Consider the following 17,491-nt stretch of genomic DNA (forward strand, 5'->3'; position numbering starts at 1 on the left):
ATCCCAGCTACTCAGGAGGCTGAGATTGGTGGATCTTGGTTCAAAAGCCAGCCTGGGCAGGAAAGTCCTGTGAGACTTTTACTCCCAACGAATCAGCAGAATGCGGGAAGTGAGCTTTGAGGAGACAAAATAACTCCAGGACAGCGCCCAGGCCCCGAGTTCAAGCCCCAGGACCAGTGCACGTGCGCACACAGACACACCACACAGAGCCAGGCACAAAACTACACACATTAGAGTTGGATGGTGTCCTGGGACACCATCGGGGGAATCCACGCGGGTGCAAAGACATGGTGACACTCTTAAGGGCCCACGCATGCTCCTGGGCATATATCACCCAGGGACTCTGCCAGGCAGGCAGAGACGGCTGGTCCCGTGTCTCTAGCAGACAATTCATGTAGATGTTTACCTAGCTCACACAAAGAGGGCGGCTCACTGGAGATGAGATTCACTGACCTTCCTGCCTGGGCTGGCTTTGAATTTGAATCCATGGATCTCAGCCTCCTGGGTAGTTGGGATTACAGGCGTGAGCATTGGTGCCTGGACCTAGTCTTCTTCGTGGCGATACAGTAATATTATGTTGCCGTGAAGTGTATAGCTTTGTTCTAAATGTTTATATACTAATACACAAATAATATGTATATGTATATATCAAACTGTAGCAGATTTTTCCAAGGCAAAATCTCTGTATATCAGCCTTCATCCAGAGGGTGATTTTGTAGATATTATGTGAAAACCATACACCTGATTTTCTTAGCCACAAATTTCTAATTTTGGCAATTTTATAAAATATAATTTTATAAATTTTTTAAAAATATAACTTTCATAAGTTTCTGAGTATTCAAATTGGGTATGACTTTCCCCAAGTTCTCTTACACAGGAAGAAGTCATTGTCCATATTCAAAGACCTCCGTGTTTGTTGCAAGAAAAAAAGATTGCATTCATAGTCCCTAAATTTGTTTAAATGTGCTGAGACTCCATCTGTAAAAAAAAAATCATTTATGATCATTTCACTAGACACGTACCAAGAAAAAAAAAACTGACATGGTTCAATCAAAGCACATTATTAGGAAAGAAAATTAAAAAGAAAAAAAAACCCTCAAAAATCTGTTAGAAACTACTGGAATAATGGAGCTTCTTAGCAAGAGTATAGGATGAAAAGTCAACACAAAAATCAGTTTATTTTCCATTTATTATTGAGAAGTTGTACAAAGGGGTTACATAAAAGTGATTAAATACAACATAAAAGACACTTTCATTTATAATAATAGTATCAAGCTGGGCGCTGGTGGCTCACGCCTGTCATCCTAGCTACTCAGGAGGCTGAGATCTGAGGATCATGGTTCGAAGCCAGCCCGGGCAGGAAAGTCTTGTGAGACTCTGATCTCCAATAAACCACCAGAAAACCGGAAGTGGCGCTGTGGCTCAAGTGGTAGAGCACCAGCCTTCAGCTGAGGGACAGAGGCCAGGCCCTGAGTTCCAGCCCCAGGTCTGGCATTAAAAGCCGAAGACCTGCCAAACAAAGGTCACCCGGTGAAACCCTGGGTTCCTCTGAGATCCAGGCGCCCTCTCTCCTCTCTCCACCTGCTCCTCCTCACGCCCAGGGGAGGCTGACGGACCCAGCTCCTGCTCCTCTCCCTTCCCACTGCCCCGGCTCATCCAGGCTCCGGGCTTTTCCCTCTCCCTTCCCACTGCCCCGGCTCATCCAGGCTCCGGGCTTGCCCTCTCCCCAGCCTCCTCCGGCCCCTGCACGGCCACTCTGGTGGGACCCTTGTCCTTGTCGGAGGCCCCGCCCCGTGGATGCTCCCACAGGCCAGCAGCACTCTTGCCCTTGTCCACGTTCAGCCCAAGTCTCACACTCGATCTTCCTGGGCCAAGTAGGCACAAATGGAGGGGTCAGCGACCACGTAGCCCGGCTGTGGCCCCATGGCCAATCAAACGAGGAAGGTTCTAGATAAAACCCCCCTCTCAGGAAGGACAGGCCAAGGTGGAAGAACCCCACGCGGTCTTAGGAGCCTGTCCATGTCTCCACCCAGCGTCTGAACCCAGCCTCTCAGAGTGGAGGCTGAGCTCTGAGGATCCAAGATTGAGGCCAGCTTGGGGGAGAGAGAAACGCACGTCTCGTGGAACGCTCATCTCCAGTGAGCCACCAAAAAGCTGGAAGTGGCGCTGTGGCTCAAGTGGTAGAGCGCCAGCCTCGAGGGAAACAGTGAAGGGACAGACACCAGGCCGTGAGTTCGAGCCCCAGGTCCGGCACATTTGCACACACAAATACACACACACAACAGGCCAACTGCAGCCTCACAGAAAGGACAATGAAGGGTTTTATTATTATAAAATGTCATGAACACACACAACACGTGTGCACACACACGTGCACAGGGCGGGCAGGACGGCACCTCACAACGGGGCGTCCTCTATCACTCTGCCACCCGACAAGGGAGGGGAACCCCTGGAGCAGAGGGCCCCAACAGCACCCCAAAACAGCCTGAAGTCCTTCCCGGGGTGCGGGTTCTGTCTCCCACAGGTCCTGAGGACCACACGCACGCTCCGTCCGCGTGTCAAGGTCAAGTATAGCAAGGCCGCTGCTGTAGTGGCTGCGACTCTGTAGTGTCTGCGCGGCGAATGGACCCAGGCCCCGCCCTGCGGTCCAGGTCCAGGCCCCACCCACACCAGGGGTCACCCTGGCTGACCACAGGTGGCTTGCGGGAGAGCCAGGGAATCCACTCTTCACCATGAATAAATAGAGCTTTCCAGCACACTCTAAAAACAGAAGATAATCACATCACTACATATAAACATGTACATATGTGTGCGTATATACACACATGTATATATATATATATATATATGTACGTATGCATATCATTTTTCCCCCCTCTTCTGTTGGTGCCAGTCCTGGGGCTCGAACTCAGGGCCTGGGCGCTGTCCCTGAGCTTGCTCGCTCAAGGCTGGCCCTCCACCACTTGAGCCACAGCGCCACTTCTGGCTCCTGGATGATTTATGGCAGATAAAAGTCTCTGGGACTTTCCTGCCTGGGCTGGTTTTGAACGGAGATCCTCAGTGCTCAGCTTCCTGAGTAGCTGGGGTTACAGGCGTGAGCTACTGGCACTGGCTGGCAAACTCTGAACACACGGGAAGTCGTGGTCTCCAGTTACAGGAGACCTCTCTGGGGGGGGCGAGGGGGGACGGCAGGAGCTGGGGCGGGGGCAGGCACGGGACCTTAGGAAGCGTCCTGGGATGGAGCGGGAGGGTCCTGGCTCTCTGGCTCGGGGGGTGGCGCGGGCACAGCCTCTTTCCTCTGGGCGGCCAGGAACTCGTGAATAGCTCGCTCTATCTGCGGCCTGAAGATGTGGTTGAGTTTTGGATCCACCACCTGGGAGATTATCCGGTCCACTCCGGCTTCCAACATGCCCGACCTCGGGGAGACAAGAGAGATCACCATTATCGAGGTGTCACCCACATCTGGGACTCGAACTCAGGGCCTGGCCGCTGTCTTTGAGGGGTTCCACTCTAGGCGAGCGCTCTACCGCTTGCGCCACAGCGCCACGTCCGGTTTTCTGGTGGTTCACTGGAGAGCAGAGTTGCGTGGATCTCCTGCCTCGGCTGGCCTTGAATCGCGATCCTCAGATCTCAGCCTCCCGAGTGGCCAGGACGACAGGCCTGAGCCACGGGCACCTGCCTGGAGCTCCTTTTTGGTATTCTTACGAGCACAGACTGGCGACTGATGCTCTTTGCTGGCTGCTGGGCGGGGACTAAAGAAGCCTCTGCTCAGAGACCGAGCCCAGGCCTGAGCTCAAGCCCCAGGACCAGCCAAAACAAAACAAAAAAAAGGCCCCAACTTCCTCTGTGTGCTTTGATCTGCTCTCTCTCGGCTGCTGTCCGCTTTGCACACGCCACGGGCTCCAGGACGCCCCGGGCTCAGAAGGCAGCCATCTTGCGGGCGGCACGGGGGCCGCTTCTTCGGATCGCGTTGCACCGCACACCCCACACTCAGGACGCCCCGCGCTCCGGGTCTAAGGATCACCCAGAGCCCCGCAGGGACGGAGCCGGGCGCACCGCGGCCCGGCCCGCTCGGCCCCGCCGACCTCCCCACCCCGGCCCAGGTCCTCCTCCTGCACTGGGGCCAACGTCTGCGCCCCGAAGCCGCCGGAGACCGCCTGCAACACACAGCAGGCAACGTGGAGGCCGGCTAGCTCGCTCTACGCTCACGATCCTTCAACTCGGCCCGATTGACCCCGTGCGTGCCCTAACACAGGGCACAGGCGCGCATGCGCGCGCGCACTCGGCGAGTGACGCCGTGACAGCCAGCCCTAACACAGGGCACAGGCGCGCATGCGCACACGCTCGGCGGGTGACGCCGTGACAGCCAGCCCTCGCCGGGCACAGGCACGCATGCGCACACACACACACGCCGTGACAGCCAGCCCTCGCCGGGCACAGGCGCGCATGCGCACACACACACGCCGTGACAGCCAGCCCTCGCCGGGCACAGGCACGCATGCGCACACACACACACGCCGTGACAGCCAGCCCTCGCCGGACACAGGCGCGCATGCGCACACACACACACGCCGTGACAGCCAGCCCTCGCCGGGCACAGGCGCGCATGCGCACACACACACGCCGTGACAGCCAGCCCTCGCCGGGCACAGGCGCGCATGCGCGCACACACACGCCGTGACAGCCAGCCCTCGCCGGGCCGGCGGCTCTGCCACTGCTTCTGGGATTGCAGAAGAGCGCGCGCATGCGCACCACCACCGCCTGCACACCCGCCGGCCGACCGTGCCTGGCCAGGGGACGGCCGGGGACAAGGCCACCAGCCCCTGGGCCACAGCCAAGATCCAGTGACACCACGCACCCACGTTCGGAGGCAGATTCACGTACCCCTCTTCTGGATACTGTTCCCCGAAGATCCTTTTTTTTTGGGGGGGGTTCGAGTGGTGGGGTTTGAACTCCCAGCCTGGGCTTTCATTTTCACCCAGGGCCGGTGCTCTACCACCCGAGTCACTCCTCCACTGCCGGCTTTTGGATGATTAATTCCTGCCCGGGCTGGCTTCGAACCGTGATCCTCAGATCTCAGCCTCCTGAGTAGCCGGGGTGACAGCGGGAGCCAGCAGCCACGGTTCTCAGGCGCTGTTAGGCTCCAGGTGAACAGACGTCAGCCATGAGGCCATTTGGTTCTGGGCTGGACTTCGTTCCTTCCTTCTCTGGCTGGGCCTCGCGCGCTCGGGGCCGGGGCGCCGTCCTCTCGCCTTTGTGCTCAAGGCTGGCGCTTTACCACTGGAGCCACAGCTCCACTTCTGGGTTCTTGGTGGTTAACTGGAGCTAAGTCTCGCCGACTTTCCTGCCCCAGCTGGCTTTGAACTGCCTCCTCCTGTCTCGGCTTCCTGAGTAGCTAGGATGACAAGCGTGAACCACCAGCAGCCGGCTACTTTTGAGCCACAATTCTATTTCTGATTTTTTCCTCCCCTTTGGTGGTTCATTGGAGACAAGAGTCTCACAGACTTTCTTGCCTAGGCTGGCTCTGAAGGGCGATCCTCAGTTCTCAGCTTCCTGAGCAGCTGAGGCAGACGGGCCTGGGCTCCAAGGACCTCTTTTGTTTTTGTTGGTCGTGGGGCTCGAACTCTGGGCCTGGGCGCTGAGCTCTTCGGCTCAAGGTGAGTGCTCTACCACTTGAGCCACAGCGCCACTTCTGGTTTTTCTGGTGGTTCATTAGAGTTAGGAGTCTCAGGAACTTTCCTGCCCGGGCTGGTTTTGAACCCTGATCCTCAGATCTCAGCCTCCTGAATAGCTAGGATGACAGGCGTGTGTCATCGGCGCCCGGCTCAAGGCCCACTTCTTAAAGGTGCAAACACCACATCTGCACAAGGGGTCTAGCACATGTACTGTTGTGGGGAGCAGGTGCCTCACAACTTTAGCGTATGAACTATTCCAGGGGGCCCTGACAGGACAGAGTGAACTGGGGGCCCCCATCCCCTCCCCCACCCATGCGCACTGAATGAATTAGGTGGCCCCTCTCTCTGTAATACTGTAATACTCTCTTGCTTGACCAAACTCCCTGATGTCTTCAGAGCATCTCAGGCTTCTGGAGACTTTACTGGGTCACAAGAAGCAAAAGGCGCACGTACTGGCGGCTCACGCCTGTCATCCTAGTGACTGAGGTCTGAGGATCCTAGCTCAGAGCCAGTCAGCCCAGGAAAGTCCATGAGATTCTTGTCTCTTGATTAACCAGCAAAAAGACAGAAATGGAGCTGTGGCACAAGTGGTAGGGCACTGTAAAAGTGAAGAAGGGGGGACGGGAAGGTGGCTCAGTGGTAGAGCACTTGCCTTGCATGCCTGAGGCCCTGGGTTCGATTCCTCAGCACCACATAAGCAGAAAAGGCTGGAAGTGGCGCTGTGGCTCAAGTGATAGAGCGCTAGCCTTGAGCTGAAGAGCTGAGGGACAGCGCCCAGGCCCAGAGTTCAGGCCCCAGGACCCCCCCCCCCCAGCTACAACAGAGGTGGCCACGGTGGACCAAACACTTTCCTGACCACACGTCCCCCTTGACCAACACAGATCCCTCGCTTTTTGCCCACGATCCCTAAGCATTAACCCCGTTCCCTCAGAGCAGAAGTCCCACGCATGCTCAGAGGACGCCACACATCCAGGGGGCCAACAGGGAGCAACGTCTCATGATCTGGAAGGTTCCAGGGCACCTGGAACCCGCGCGGGCCCCGCAGAAGCCTGGCCACAGCTGCCTGACGGAGGACGCCGTCGCCCGGCCGGGCAGGGCGCAGCCAGGGCGGCGGGGACCGGGCTTGGCCCGCGGCCTCTGCCCTGGGGAAGGCTGCCCGCGCCCGCCCGCGCCTGCGCACTCACTGCAGCACGCTCTGCTGCCCGCGCCTGCGCACTCACTGCAGCACGCTCTGCTGCCCGCGCCTGCGCACTCACTGCAGCACGCTCTGCTGCCCGCGCCTGCGCACTCACTGCAGCACGCTCTGCCGCCTGCTCCCGCCCGCACCTGCGCACTCACTGCACCACGCTCTGCCGCCCGCTCCCGCCCGCCCGCGCCTGCGCACTCACTGCACCACGCTCTGCCGCCCGCTCCCGCCCGCGCCTGCGCACTCACTGCACCACACTCTGCCGCCCGCTCCCGCCCGCGCCTGTGCACTCACTGCACCACACTCTGCCGCCCGCTCCAGCCCGCCCGCGCCTGCGCACTCACTGCACCACGCTCTGCCGCCCGCTCCCGCGCCCGCCCGCGCCTGCGCACTCACTGCACCACGCTCTGCCGCCCGCGCCTGCGCACTCACTGCAGCACGCTCTGCCGCCTGCTCCCGCCCGCGCCTGTGCACTCACTGCACCACGCTCTGCCGCCCGCTCCCGCCCGCGCCTGCGCACTCACTGCACCACGCTCTGCCGCCCGCTCCCGCCCGCGCCTGCGCACTCACTGCACCACACTCTGCCGCCCGCTCCCGCCCGCGCCTGTGCACTCACTGCACCACACTCTGCCGCCCGCTCCCGCCCGCGCCTGTGCACTCACTGCAGCACGCTCTGCCGCCCGCTCCCGCGCACTCACTGCACCACACTGCCGCCCGCTCCAGCCCGCCCGCGCCTGCGCACTCACTGCACCACGCTCTGCCGCAGGCCGTTGCGCAGCTGGTTCTTGTTCATCGTGGGGTTCCACTCCTGCTTGTCCAGATGCGTCGACACGAAGTTATCCACTTTCTGCCGCAGGTTCTGGTAGGCCGGCTGGGAGTGACCACAAAAGGGAGACGGTCACCCGAGATGCCGCGGAAGGGCGCGCCTCTCCCACCTGCGCATGCGCGCCCGCAGCCTTCAATGGACGCCCGCCGCGAGGGCCGCCGCGCGACTCGGATGATCCCAGCCACTCCACTTCAGGCCTGAGACTCCGGGGGCTTCCAGGGAGTCACCCGATCTGACCGGCACCTGCTCCCACCCGGATAGCCAGCCCGATCCCCCCAGCAAGGGGGGACCAAAATAAAAACGACCGAGGCCCCTGGCGAGCGCCGGGAGAAAGTGGCTGGGCCCCCCAGGACCTCCAGCAGGGGAGGCGGCGCCTGCCGCCCGAGCCTCCGACCGGGAGGCTGGGAGCCGAGGATCGCAGCGCGAGGCCAGCCCGGGAAGGCGAGCCGGCGAGGCCTACCCCAAAGAAGCCGGGAGCGAAACGGCGGCGGCTGGGGTGCGGCGCCGGCCCTGCGAGCAGAAAGCTCGCGGCCCAGGGCCAGCAAGCACCTTCTCCCCAGGGCGGTGCGCTGCGCGTCTGGGAGCAGCGGCGGCAGCAATCGGCGCGGGAGGAGGCCGCCGGGCCGGAGGATCGCCGCGGGAGGCCGGGCTCGTCCCGGGGACACGGGCCGGGCAAGGCGGAGGGGAGGCCGGCGCCCGCCTGCTTCCTGTGGTGGGATCTGTACCCCACGCCAGGGCAGGCCAGGGGAGCGGCGGAGGCAGAGGACCTCCCCGGCCGGTGCACAGGACGGACGGACGCGCGACACGACACACCTGACCCCCTCCCCCGTGGGGTGCGCATGCGCAGAACCGGCGCTTCGGCCCCTTCCCAGGCGACGGCGGGTGCGGGTGCTGTGAAGGAGGCATGAAGCCCTCCCCCCCACTTTGGACCCGTGCCCTCTGACCTGAGCTTTGCACACGCCGCGGGCTGCGGGTGGACCAGGCTCGGAAGGCAGCCATCTTGTGCGCAGGCGCGCGACCCGCACACAGCGCCTTCACGGCGCCCCCAAGCCCAGGACACCCCCGTCCCCGTCCCCGTCCTCCCGGAATCAAAGCCCCAGCATTACCCAGAATCCCTGCGGGGACGGCCGGGGTGCCCCCCCCCCCCCCGCCTCGGGGACCCCTCACCCGGCCCCGATCGAGCCCGAGGCCAAGGGCCGCACCGGAGCGGCGGGGACGCGCCCGGCCCCCGGGGAAACGTCTCCTCTGCCCTTCACCATGGCGATGTATTGGGGGGGGCTCCCTAACTTGGGGTTCCTGGACTTCTGGGTCTGAGCTCCAACAGCTTTCTAGATGCTTCCACCTAGGCCTTCTTTTTATGGGTGGCTGTTTGTGACCCTCCCATCTAGGCTTGGGGAGGTCACATCTGTTGTGGAGCATGAAGCCGGGCCCGGTGGCTCGCGCCTGTCAGCCATCAGGAGGCGGCGAGCCGAGGTTCTCAGCGCAAAGCCAGCCAGGGAGGGAAACGTCGGTGGAGCTCATCATCTGCCATGAACTACCAAAAAGCTGGAAGCAGGGGTGCGGCTCCAGCGGCGGAGGGCCAGCCTTGCGCGGAAAAAGCTCAGGACAGTGCCCAGGCCCCGAGTTCGCGCCCCCGGGCCGGCACAAGCCTGTGCCTGCTCCCCAGGGGGGCAGGGAGGTGGGGGGCCGCACAGCCCCGTCCCCTGTCCGCACAGCCCGGCATTTCGCAGCGCAGCCGCTGCCCAGCGCACACACCAGGTCTTTGGGAAGATCTGACTTTAAGCTCACAGTTTTGCTACTGACCATGGAGGTCAGCCATGGACCATGGGGACCCGCAAAAGGAACCTACACGGAGGCTGGGAAGGTGGCTCAGTGGTAGAGCGCTTGCCTTGCATGCGTGAGGCCCTGGGTTCGAATCCTCAGCACCACATGTGCACAAAAAGCCGGAAGTGGCGCTGTGGCTCAAGTGGTAGAGCGCCAGCCTTGAGCTGAAGAGCTGAGGGATAGCGCCCAGGCCCAGAGTTCAAGCCCCATGACTGACAAAAAAAAACAAAACAAAAATTTTTAAAAAATAATAAAAAAGGAACCTATGCGGGAGGATGCTCCGAGGTCTCCAGTCCTAGAAGGGAAACACGGGAAGCAGCAGATAGACCACGGCCAGGACGAGGGGAGGCAAGGAGGAACCGTCAGTGAAGGCCGGAGCTGCCCAGCGAGGCCACAGGAGGACGTTTTGCAGCCCCCCCCCCCCTTCACTACAACTAGAGCCTGGCACAGATCTGTAACGCTAACGATGACCTGCACCCTGGGGTCAGGTAGACCTCTTGTTTCTGGGGAAGTCTATAAATCTCGCGGAAGGAAGCAGAGCTTGCTACAGTAACAATGTAAGAAGGAGTCTTTCCATGCAGGTCAAAAGAGGTAAAAGAATACGTTGTAATTACCAGGCATGTTACTTGTGATCAACTAGCCAAGGTAGGGAGAAAAGCCGTTCATCAAAGGAACTGTCAGCCTAGCTACTCGGGAAGCTGAGATCTGAGGATCGCAGCTCAAAGCCAGCCCAGGAAAGAAAAGGCCGTGAGACTCTGATCTCCAATGAACCACCAGAAAACCAGAAGCGGCGCTGTGGCTCAAGTGGTAGAGCGCCAACCCTGAGCTGAAGAGCTGAGGGACAGCGCCAGGCCCAGAGTTCAAGCCCCACGACAAAAAAAAAAAAGAGTAAGATTGCAACTACCAAGTGTGCGGCTTGTTAGGAGAAATCTGTTCTCAATGGAGTTAAAAGCCAGGAGACCCCTCTTTTGAGCGGGAGCCACCCACAGAACTACCAATCTCCGCCAGCTTCTGCCAGCCACGCTGGTCCCAGCCAGCTTAGAAATCAAGTTGAACAATGGCTCCCTTTCTAATCCTGGCAATCAACTGTACTTAGAATGTGAGCCTAATCCCTTTCTTTTTTTACCTTGTTTTACTTACTTGTGTGTACGTGGTACTGAGGAAGCAAAGGCCTCTGGAGCGTTGCATAAGCGCTACCCACCCAGCCGCCTTCCCAGCCCACAGCCCCCCCTTGACAGAGAAGAGGGGCATTTTACACCAGGAGAGAAACCTAGCAAACTGCAGGCCCGCATCTAGGGAGATGGCGGCGTCTCCAGTGCATCTTATTCTTTCCCCGCTGGGGAGTCTTCCATTTCTAACAACAAAGTGCAATCTCATCTTTGCAGCCCATCGCTTTTCTGTGTTGCTGAGCTGGGAACTGAACCCTGGGTCTCCAGGCGCCAGGCAACTTGAGCTCTAGCCTAGGGCCCTCCGGTTGTTTTCTTCTTTTTTCTTCCCCCAGGTGAGATCTACCTCAGTCCCAGCTGGCTTCCCAGTTTCTGATCCAGAGTAGCTGCGTCGCTGGGCCTGGCTTGCTGGCACTTAGAAAGTTTCGAGAAGGGAGGAAGTGGAAGGCTCCAGCCATCCGCATCAGTACTTCATTAAATCCCAACGACTCCGCTAATGACACGGAAGCGGCTCTGGCTGGGGTTCGGTGGGGAATCTCTTGGTGTTACAATGGGGGGGGTCAGGTGCATTCTGCACCCCTGGGGCGCCAACGGAAGGGGATCTGGTTCGACAGCAACCGATCGCCCCTTAACTTCCTACCAAGAAGTTCGAACCCCTGAGCGGAAGAAAAACCGACAAGCCCCTCCCACAGCTTCCCGAGGGGAAGGGAGTTTCTCCTGTCATCTCCGCGCTGGTGAAGGGCCGCGGGCGCGCACAATCGACGCCAAATGGGAGCCTTCTGGCATCTTCCCTGGCTCTTCTTCCCCGGTGGGGGTGGGGATGATTTGGGGCTCCCGTGTGGATCGTCAGCTCAGAGTGGAGCAGCCAGGCTGGGGATGGGAGGATGGGAGGAGGGGAGGAGGGGGGGATGGGAGGAGGGGGGGATGGGAGGAGGGGGGATGGGGGGGATGGAGGGATGGGATGATGGGGGGGATGGATGGGGCATGGGAGGATGGGGGGACGGGATGGGAGAATGGGGGGGATGGGGGGCAAGGGAGGATAGGAGGGGGGGATGGGCAGATAGGGAGATGGGGGATGGGAGGAAGAAAGGAGGGGGATGGGAGGATGGATGGGGGATGGAGGAATGAGAGGATGGGGGGATGGGGGAGATGGGAGAATGGGGGGTGGGGGATGGGGAGGATGGGATGGGGGGGGGAATGGAGGCCCGCGGGGGTCCGGGGGAGGCGCTCCGCTCCGCAGCGCCCCCAACGGCGAGGCGCGCCACCCCCCAGCCCCGGCGCTTTTGTTGTGAGACAGGAACACATAAGCGGCGCGCCCGGGGTCCCCGGCCCGGCCCGAGCCCCTGGGCCCCCCGAGCCCCGCCCCCCCACCCAGCCCCGGCCCCCCCCCCAGCCCCCCGAGCCCCGGCCCCCACCGAGCCCCGGCCCCGAGCCCCGGCCCCCCCCAGCCCCGGCCCCCCGGCCCCGGCCCCCCGAGCCCCGCCCCCCCGAGCCCCGGCCCCCCCAACCCCCCGGCCCCGGCCCCCCAGCCCCGGCCCCCCCCAGCCCCGGCCCCCCGCAGCCCCGGCCCCCCGCAGCCCCGGCCCCCCGCAGCCCCGGCCCCCCGCAGCCCCGGCCCCCCGGCCCCGGCCCCGGCCCCCCAGGCCCCCCCCAGCCCCGGCCCCCAGCCCCGGCCCCCCCCAGCCCCGGCCCCCCCGCAGCCCCGGCCCCCCCCAGCCCCCGGCCCCCCCCAGCCCCGGCCCCCCGCAGCCCCGGCCCCGGCCCCCAGCCCCCCCCAGCCCCGGCCCCCAGCCCCGGCCCCCCCCAGCCCCGGCCCCCCCGAGCCCCGGCCCCCCCCAGCCCCGGCCCCCCCAGCCCCGGCCCCCCGCAGCCCCGGCCCCCAGCCCCGGCCCCGGCCCCAGCCCCCCCCAGCCCCGGCCCCCAGCCCCGACCCCCCCCAGCCCCCGGCCCCCCCCCGGCCCCCCCCAGCCCCCGGCCCCCCAGCCCCGACCCCCCCCCAGCCCCGGCCCCCCCCGGCCCCCCCCAGCCCCGGCCCCCCCCGGCCCCCCCCAGCCCCGGCCCCCCCCCAGCCCCGGCCCCCCCGAGCCCCGGCCCCGAGCCCCGGCACCTTCGTGTCCACGTCGGCCAGGCAGTCCCGGCGGAAGCTGTCGAAGAGGCCGCGGCTCTTGAGCTGCTCCACGATGAGCGCGATGAGCTGCGGGTCCCCGGGGGGCAGCGCGGCCGGGTTGAGCGCGCCGCCGCCGCCGCCGCCCGCGCCCGGGCCCTTGGCGCCCGCCGCCGGCCCCGCCGAGGCCGGGCCCGGGCCCACGCCGCCCGCCGCGCCCGCCGCGCCGCCGCCGCCGCCGCCCTCCGCCATGCCCGCCGCCCGGGCCCGCGACACAGCCCCGGCGCGACTTCCTCTCCGGCAGCGAGGGCCCCGCGGGAGCGGCGGCGGCGGCGGGCGGCGGCGGCGGCGGGGGAAGGGGCAGGGCAGGCGGCCCGGGCGGTAGGAAACGCCCGCTCGGTGTCGGGCGCGCCGCTGATGGCGTCATCGGTTGCCTTTGCATTGTGGGAAAGCCGGTTTCTCGCCCCATCTCCAAGCGTTGTTTATAAGCCGAGGACCGGTGCATGAAAAACTACAACTCCCGGCAGGCATCGAACTTACTCGCCCGGGTTTCGCCAGGCATCCTGGGGATTGTAGGCGCAGACCTTCGTGCCGGCGGCCGCCTGCCTCGCGAGGCATCCTGGGAATTGTAGGCGCAGGCCTTGCCTAGAGCCTGCAGCGCGGCTCGCGAGGCATTCTGGGAGTTGTAGGCGCAGGCCTTCCTGGAAGTTGGCAAAGACAAGCCCTCTGCGCCTGCAAGCTCCCCACAGAGCGAGATTATAAGAATCACCTGCAGAGCTGATTAGACGCATGGGTCTTGATTCAGGCTGGATGCTATCATTCTAGCTACTCAGGAGGCTGAGAGCTGAGTATTGTGGTTAAAGCTAACCACCAAAAAGCCAGAAGTGTACCTACAATTAGCATTGAGCAAAATAAAAAGGACAGCGTCCAAGCCCTGAGTTCAAGTCCCAGGACTGGAACAATACACACACAAAAGACTGTAACTCAGTATTTCTTTGAGTCGATGCCTGAGAATCTGCCTATTTGACATGCATGCCCCACCCTCCTTGAACTACGCAATCTGGAAAAAATTGGGGGAACTGATGCTTCTATTCACCATGGTGTGTCCACCTTTCTGATTCATAGCAATACAGACCAATTTTCAAAAAAGCAGAAAAGTGCGAGGAAGACAATAAAAGTTGTTAGCGCCTGCTCACACCTGTAATCCTAGCTCTTCAGGGGGCTGAGATCTGAGGATTATGGTTCGAAGCCAGCCTGGGTAGGAAAGTCTGTGAGACTCTTACCTCAAATAAACTACTCAGAAAAAGCTGTACGTGGTGCTGTGGCTCAAGTGGTAAAGTGCTAGCCTTGAGCACAGAGGCTCAAGGACCGAGGCCAGGCCCTGAGTTCAGTCCCCAGGACTTGCAAGGCGGAGGGGAAAAAAGTTTGTCTTTAGGTCTCATGCATGATTCTCACAAATGCAAAATATTGCCCAAATCACTACTAATAACTGATCTGCTTATCACAGAACTCTTGTGTTCCGGTGGCTAGGATTCTGAGATGTTTTTTGGACCTGTAACCTTAACGCTGGAATTGACAGGAATGGGATGTTCTAGTGGGCGGAATGAGGGACAAAAGGGAGCAAGACTAGGGGAGGTCTAGTCTTAATCTAAGCTTTGTGGTAGTGGATTCACGTTACACCTCCAAGGGGTGGCATGTAATACACAAACATGGGCAGCAGGTGGCGCAATTGCTGTATGAATGATCCTGAGCACTGGAAAAGGTGCATTGTGTGTGTGTGTGTGTGTGTGTGTGTGTGTGTGTGTGTGTGTGTGCGTGTGTGTGTGTGCGTGTACTCTCATTTGGCTTTTTGCTCTAAGCTGATGCTCTACCACTTGAGCCATACCTCTATGTCTGGCTTTTTGCTGGCTCACTGGAGAATCTCTGGAACCTCGATCCCACTGATCTCAGTCTCCTGAGCAGCTAGGATTACCCAAGTGAGTCACCGGTGCCCGGTTAACTTGTTGGCTGTTGGCAGCTGTCCTGGTGCCAGTACTGCTGCCATTCATTCCAGGCGATTCTGGGCCATTTGTTCATTTCTAGATCAAGGCCCTTGCCCCATGGGGAGGCGCTGGAGGCAAGAAGACATCTGGAATATGCCAATGAGAACCCTGGAAGGCGATGCTGGGCCTGCCTGGCTCCTCACATTGCCCTCTCTGGTTACTCAGGATCCTGACAGATCTGAGGATGGCAGTTCAAAGCCAGCCCGGCCAGGGCAGTCCATGAGACTCTCACCTTCAATGAACCAGCAAAAAGTCAGAAGTAGAGCTGGTGGTTTGAGCGGTAGAGCACCAACCTTGAGCAAGAAAGCTCAGGGACAGCACTCAGGCACGTGAGTTCAAGTCCCAGGCCCGGCACACACACATGCACGCACGCACACACACACACACACACACACACACACACAATTCCCTTTCCCCTTTAAATCACCCAGAATGCACATTTCTGGTGGCTAAGAGTGGACAGGTGGATGTTCCAATCAGAGACCTTAGCATATCTGCAGGAGGCAGTGGGAGGCGGGACCGATGGGGGTGAGCCGGGCCCCGCCCATCCCCGTGGCCCCGCCCAGCGACCACGCCCCCAGTGGCCACGCCCATCCCCTTTGGCCAACCCTTCCCGTGACCACACCCTTTCCACACAGCCCGTGGCCACGCCCCTCTCCTGACCACGCCCCCACAGGGCCAGCCCTTTGACCACACCCCGTACGCACAGCCCCGTGGCCACGCCCTGACCACGCTCCCGTGGCCACGCCCCTCCTCCGTGGCCCCGCCCAGCGGCCCCCACCTATCCCTTTGGCCAACCCTTCCTGTGACCACGCCTTTCCACACAGGCCCCCGTGGTCACGCCCCCTCTCCTGACCACGCCCCCTTAGGGCCAGCCCTTTGACCACACCCCCTGCGCAAGCTCTTCCAGTGGCCACGCCCTGACCACACCCCTCCCCGTGGCCGCGCCCCTCCCCGTGGCCACGCCCCTCCCCATGGCCTCTCTGGCAGCCAGGCCTGCGGGCCTCAGCCTAGGGGTCCTGTGCAAATGGACGCCGCCTTCAGGCGGGGAAATCTCACTTTCCCCGACTATAAAATGCTTCAACGTAGGTTTCTCCTGTCTCCCCCGCAGTAGCCCCCCCTGTCTCTGAGAGGGGACACATTCGAAGCCCCCTGCTCCCCCCATGGCTGTCCGGAAGCCCAGCTGGGATGGACTTGTACAGTGTGGCTTCAGTGTTGTCCTGGGGCTTGAACTCTGGGCCTGGACGCCGTCCCTCAGCTCTTCAGCTCAAGGCTGGCGCTCTACCACTTGAGCCACAGCGCCACCTCCGGTTTGCTGGTGGTTCATGGGAGATCAGAGTCTCACGGACTTTCCTGCCCAGGGCTGGCTTTGAACCTCGATCCTCAGATCTCAGCCTCCTGAGTAGCTGGGATGACAGGCGTGAGCCACTGGCGCCTGGTTCTTCTCTCTCTCTCCTTTTGAGCTGGGCAAAGCTATGAGTGTTTTAACTCTTTCATTGCGTGGGCTCAGAGAGGGTGAGCCACGGGCCTGCAGTCACACAGCAGATGGAGGGGTGCATTGCCAGGGGGAGGGGGGGAAAGGGGGGGAGCTGTGGATGGCCATCTTTCCACCTCATCCTCAGGGCATGACTTGAGGGTGGATTGCAGTAGAACCCACGTTTGGACTAAAAATAGGCCCTCTCCCTCATCAACGCCCCCTACTTTACAACCCCCGGTGCCCCCCCCCCCTCTGACCCCTGGCCATCGCGATCCCTTTATCCAGGAAGAGTAAGGAGGTGCCCGTTCCCAGCTGCTCCCCAGATTGGCGGAGGGTGGGGGGAGATGGGCCAGAGATCACTGAGTGATAAAAGGGTTCCTGGTGGGAGGGAGGAGGGAAGAGGGGAAAGGAGGAGGAGGGAGAGGAGGAAGAAAAGGGAAGGGAGGAGGAAGGGGGAGGAGGGAGAAGAGGAAGAAGAGTAGGAGAAGGAGGAGGGAGGAGAAGGAGGAGGGAGGGGAGGAGGGAGAAGAGGAAGAGGAGGGAGAGGAGGAGGAAGGAGAGCGGGAGGAGGAGGAGGGAGGAGAGTAGGACAGGGAGGAGGGGAAAGGAGAGGAAGGAAGAGGGGAGGAGGAGGAGGAAGAGGTAATAAAAATTGTATTACTGAACATGTCTGAAATCCGGGTGCTCCTGAGATTTCTGGAGGATGAGTCTGATCCTTTCTGGTTTTTCTTTTGTATTAATGAGTTGCTAATTTACAAAACCTGTGGCCTATGAACTGGGCGCCCGTGGCTCCCGCCTGTCCTCCTGGCTACTCAGGAGGCTGAGATCTGAGGATGGTGGTTTGAAGCCAGCCCGAGGCAGAAAAGTTCATGAGACTCTAATGTCTGACCCATTCAGCAGCCAAAGAGCCAGAAGTGGGGCTTGAATCAAGTGGTAGAGCGCCAGCCTTGAGTGAAAAAGTTCAGGGACAGCACCCAGGCCCTGAGTTTAAGCCCCATGGACAATACAGAGAGAGAGAGAGGGGGGGGGGGGAGGGAAAGAGGGAGGGAGAGGGAGGGAGGGAGGGAGTAATTCCCTTACTCCCCAGTAGAGGACAAAATAGGTAACTGTTCACCTAAAACAGTGTACTTGGAGCCAGGCAAGGGTGGGCATTCATATAATCCCAGCTACTCAGGAAGCTGAAACTGGAGG

General features: G+C 61.2%; 1 protein-coding gene across 2 annotated transcripts; it reads right to left on the reverse strand.

The window, feature by feature from the left end:
- Positions 1 to 1,555: 1,555 nt before the first annotated feature.
- LOC122102863 (biorientation of chromosomes in cell division protein 1) lies at positions 1,556 to 13,110 on the reverse strand. 2 transcript variants are annotated; one of them, XM_042673531.1, is made up of 4 exons: positions 12,785 to 13,110; positions 7,608 to 7,732; positions 3,220 to 3,416; positions 1,556 to 1,566 (listed from the first exon to the last, which is right to left on the reverse strand). In XM_042673531.1, the coding sequence occupies exons 1-3, from the start codon at positions 13,031 to 13,033 to the stop codon at positions 3,221 to 3,223; spliced, it is 570 nt and encodes a 189-aa protein (XP_042529465.1). In that variant the 5' UTR covers positions 13,034 to 13,110; the 3' UTR covers positions 1,556 to 1,566; position 3,220. The 2 variants fall into 2 exon arrangements, with proteins under 2 accessions (XP_042529465.1, XP_042529464.1); XM_042673530.1 differs by lacking the exon at positions 1,556 to 1,566 and adding an exon at positions 2,292 to 2,760.
- Positions 13,111 to 17,491: the final 4,381 nt, after the last annotated feature.

This window comes from Dipodomys spectabilis, unplaced genomic scaffold (genome assembly GCF_019054845.1).
Source record: "Dipodomys spectabilis isolate Male_0828 unplaced genomic scaffold, ASM1905484v1 ptg000919l, whole genome shotgun sequence".
NCBI lineage: Eukaryota > Metazoa > Chordata > Mammalia > Rodentia > Heteromyidae > Dipodomys > Dipodomys spectabilis.

Coding starts and splice junctions, on each gene's coding strand:
- LOC122102863 (XM_042673531.1), bottom strand. CDS start 13,033: ATGGCGGAGGGCGGCGGCGGCGGCGGCGCGGCGGGCGCGGCGGGCGGC. Junction 7,733..12,784: donor TGGCCGACGTGGACACGAAG/GTGCCGGGGCTC, acceptor GGTCACTCCCAG/CCGGCCTACCAGAACCTGCG. Junction 3,417..7,607: donor CTGCGGCAGAGCGTGGTGCA/GTGAGTGCGCAG, acceptor TGTCTCCCCGAG/GTCGGGCATGTTGGAAGCCG.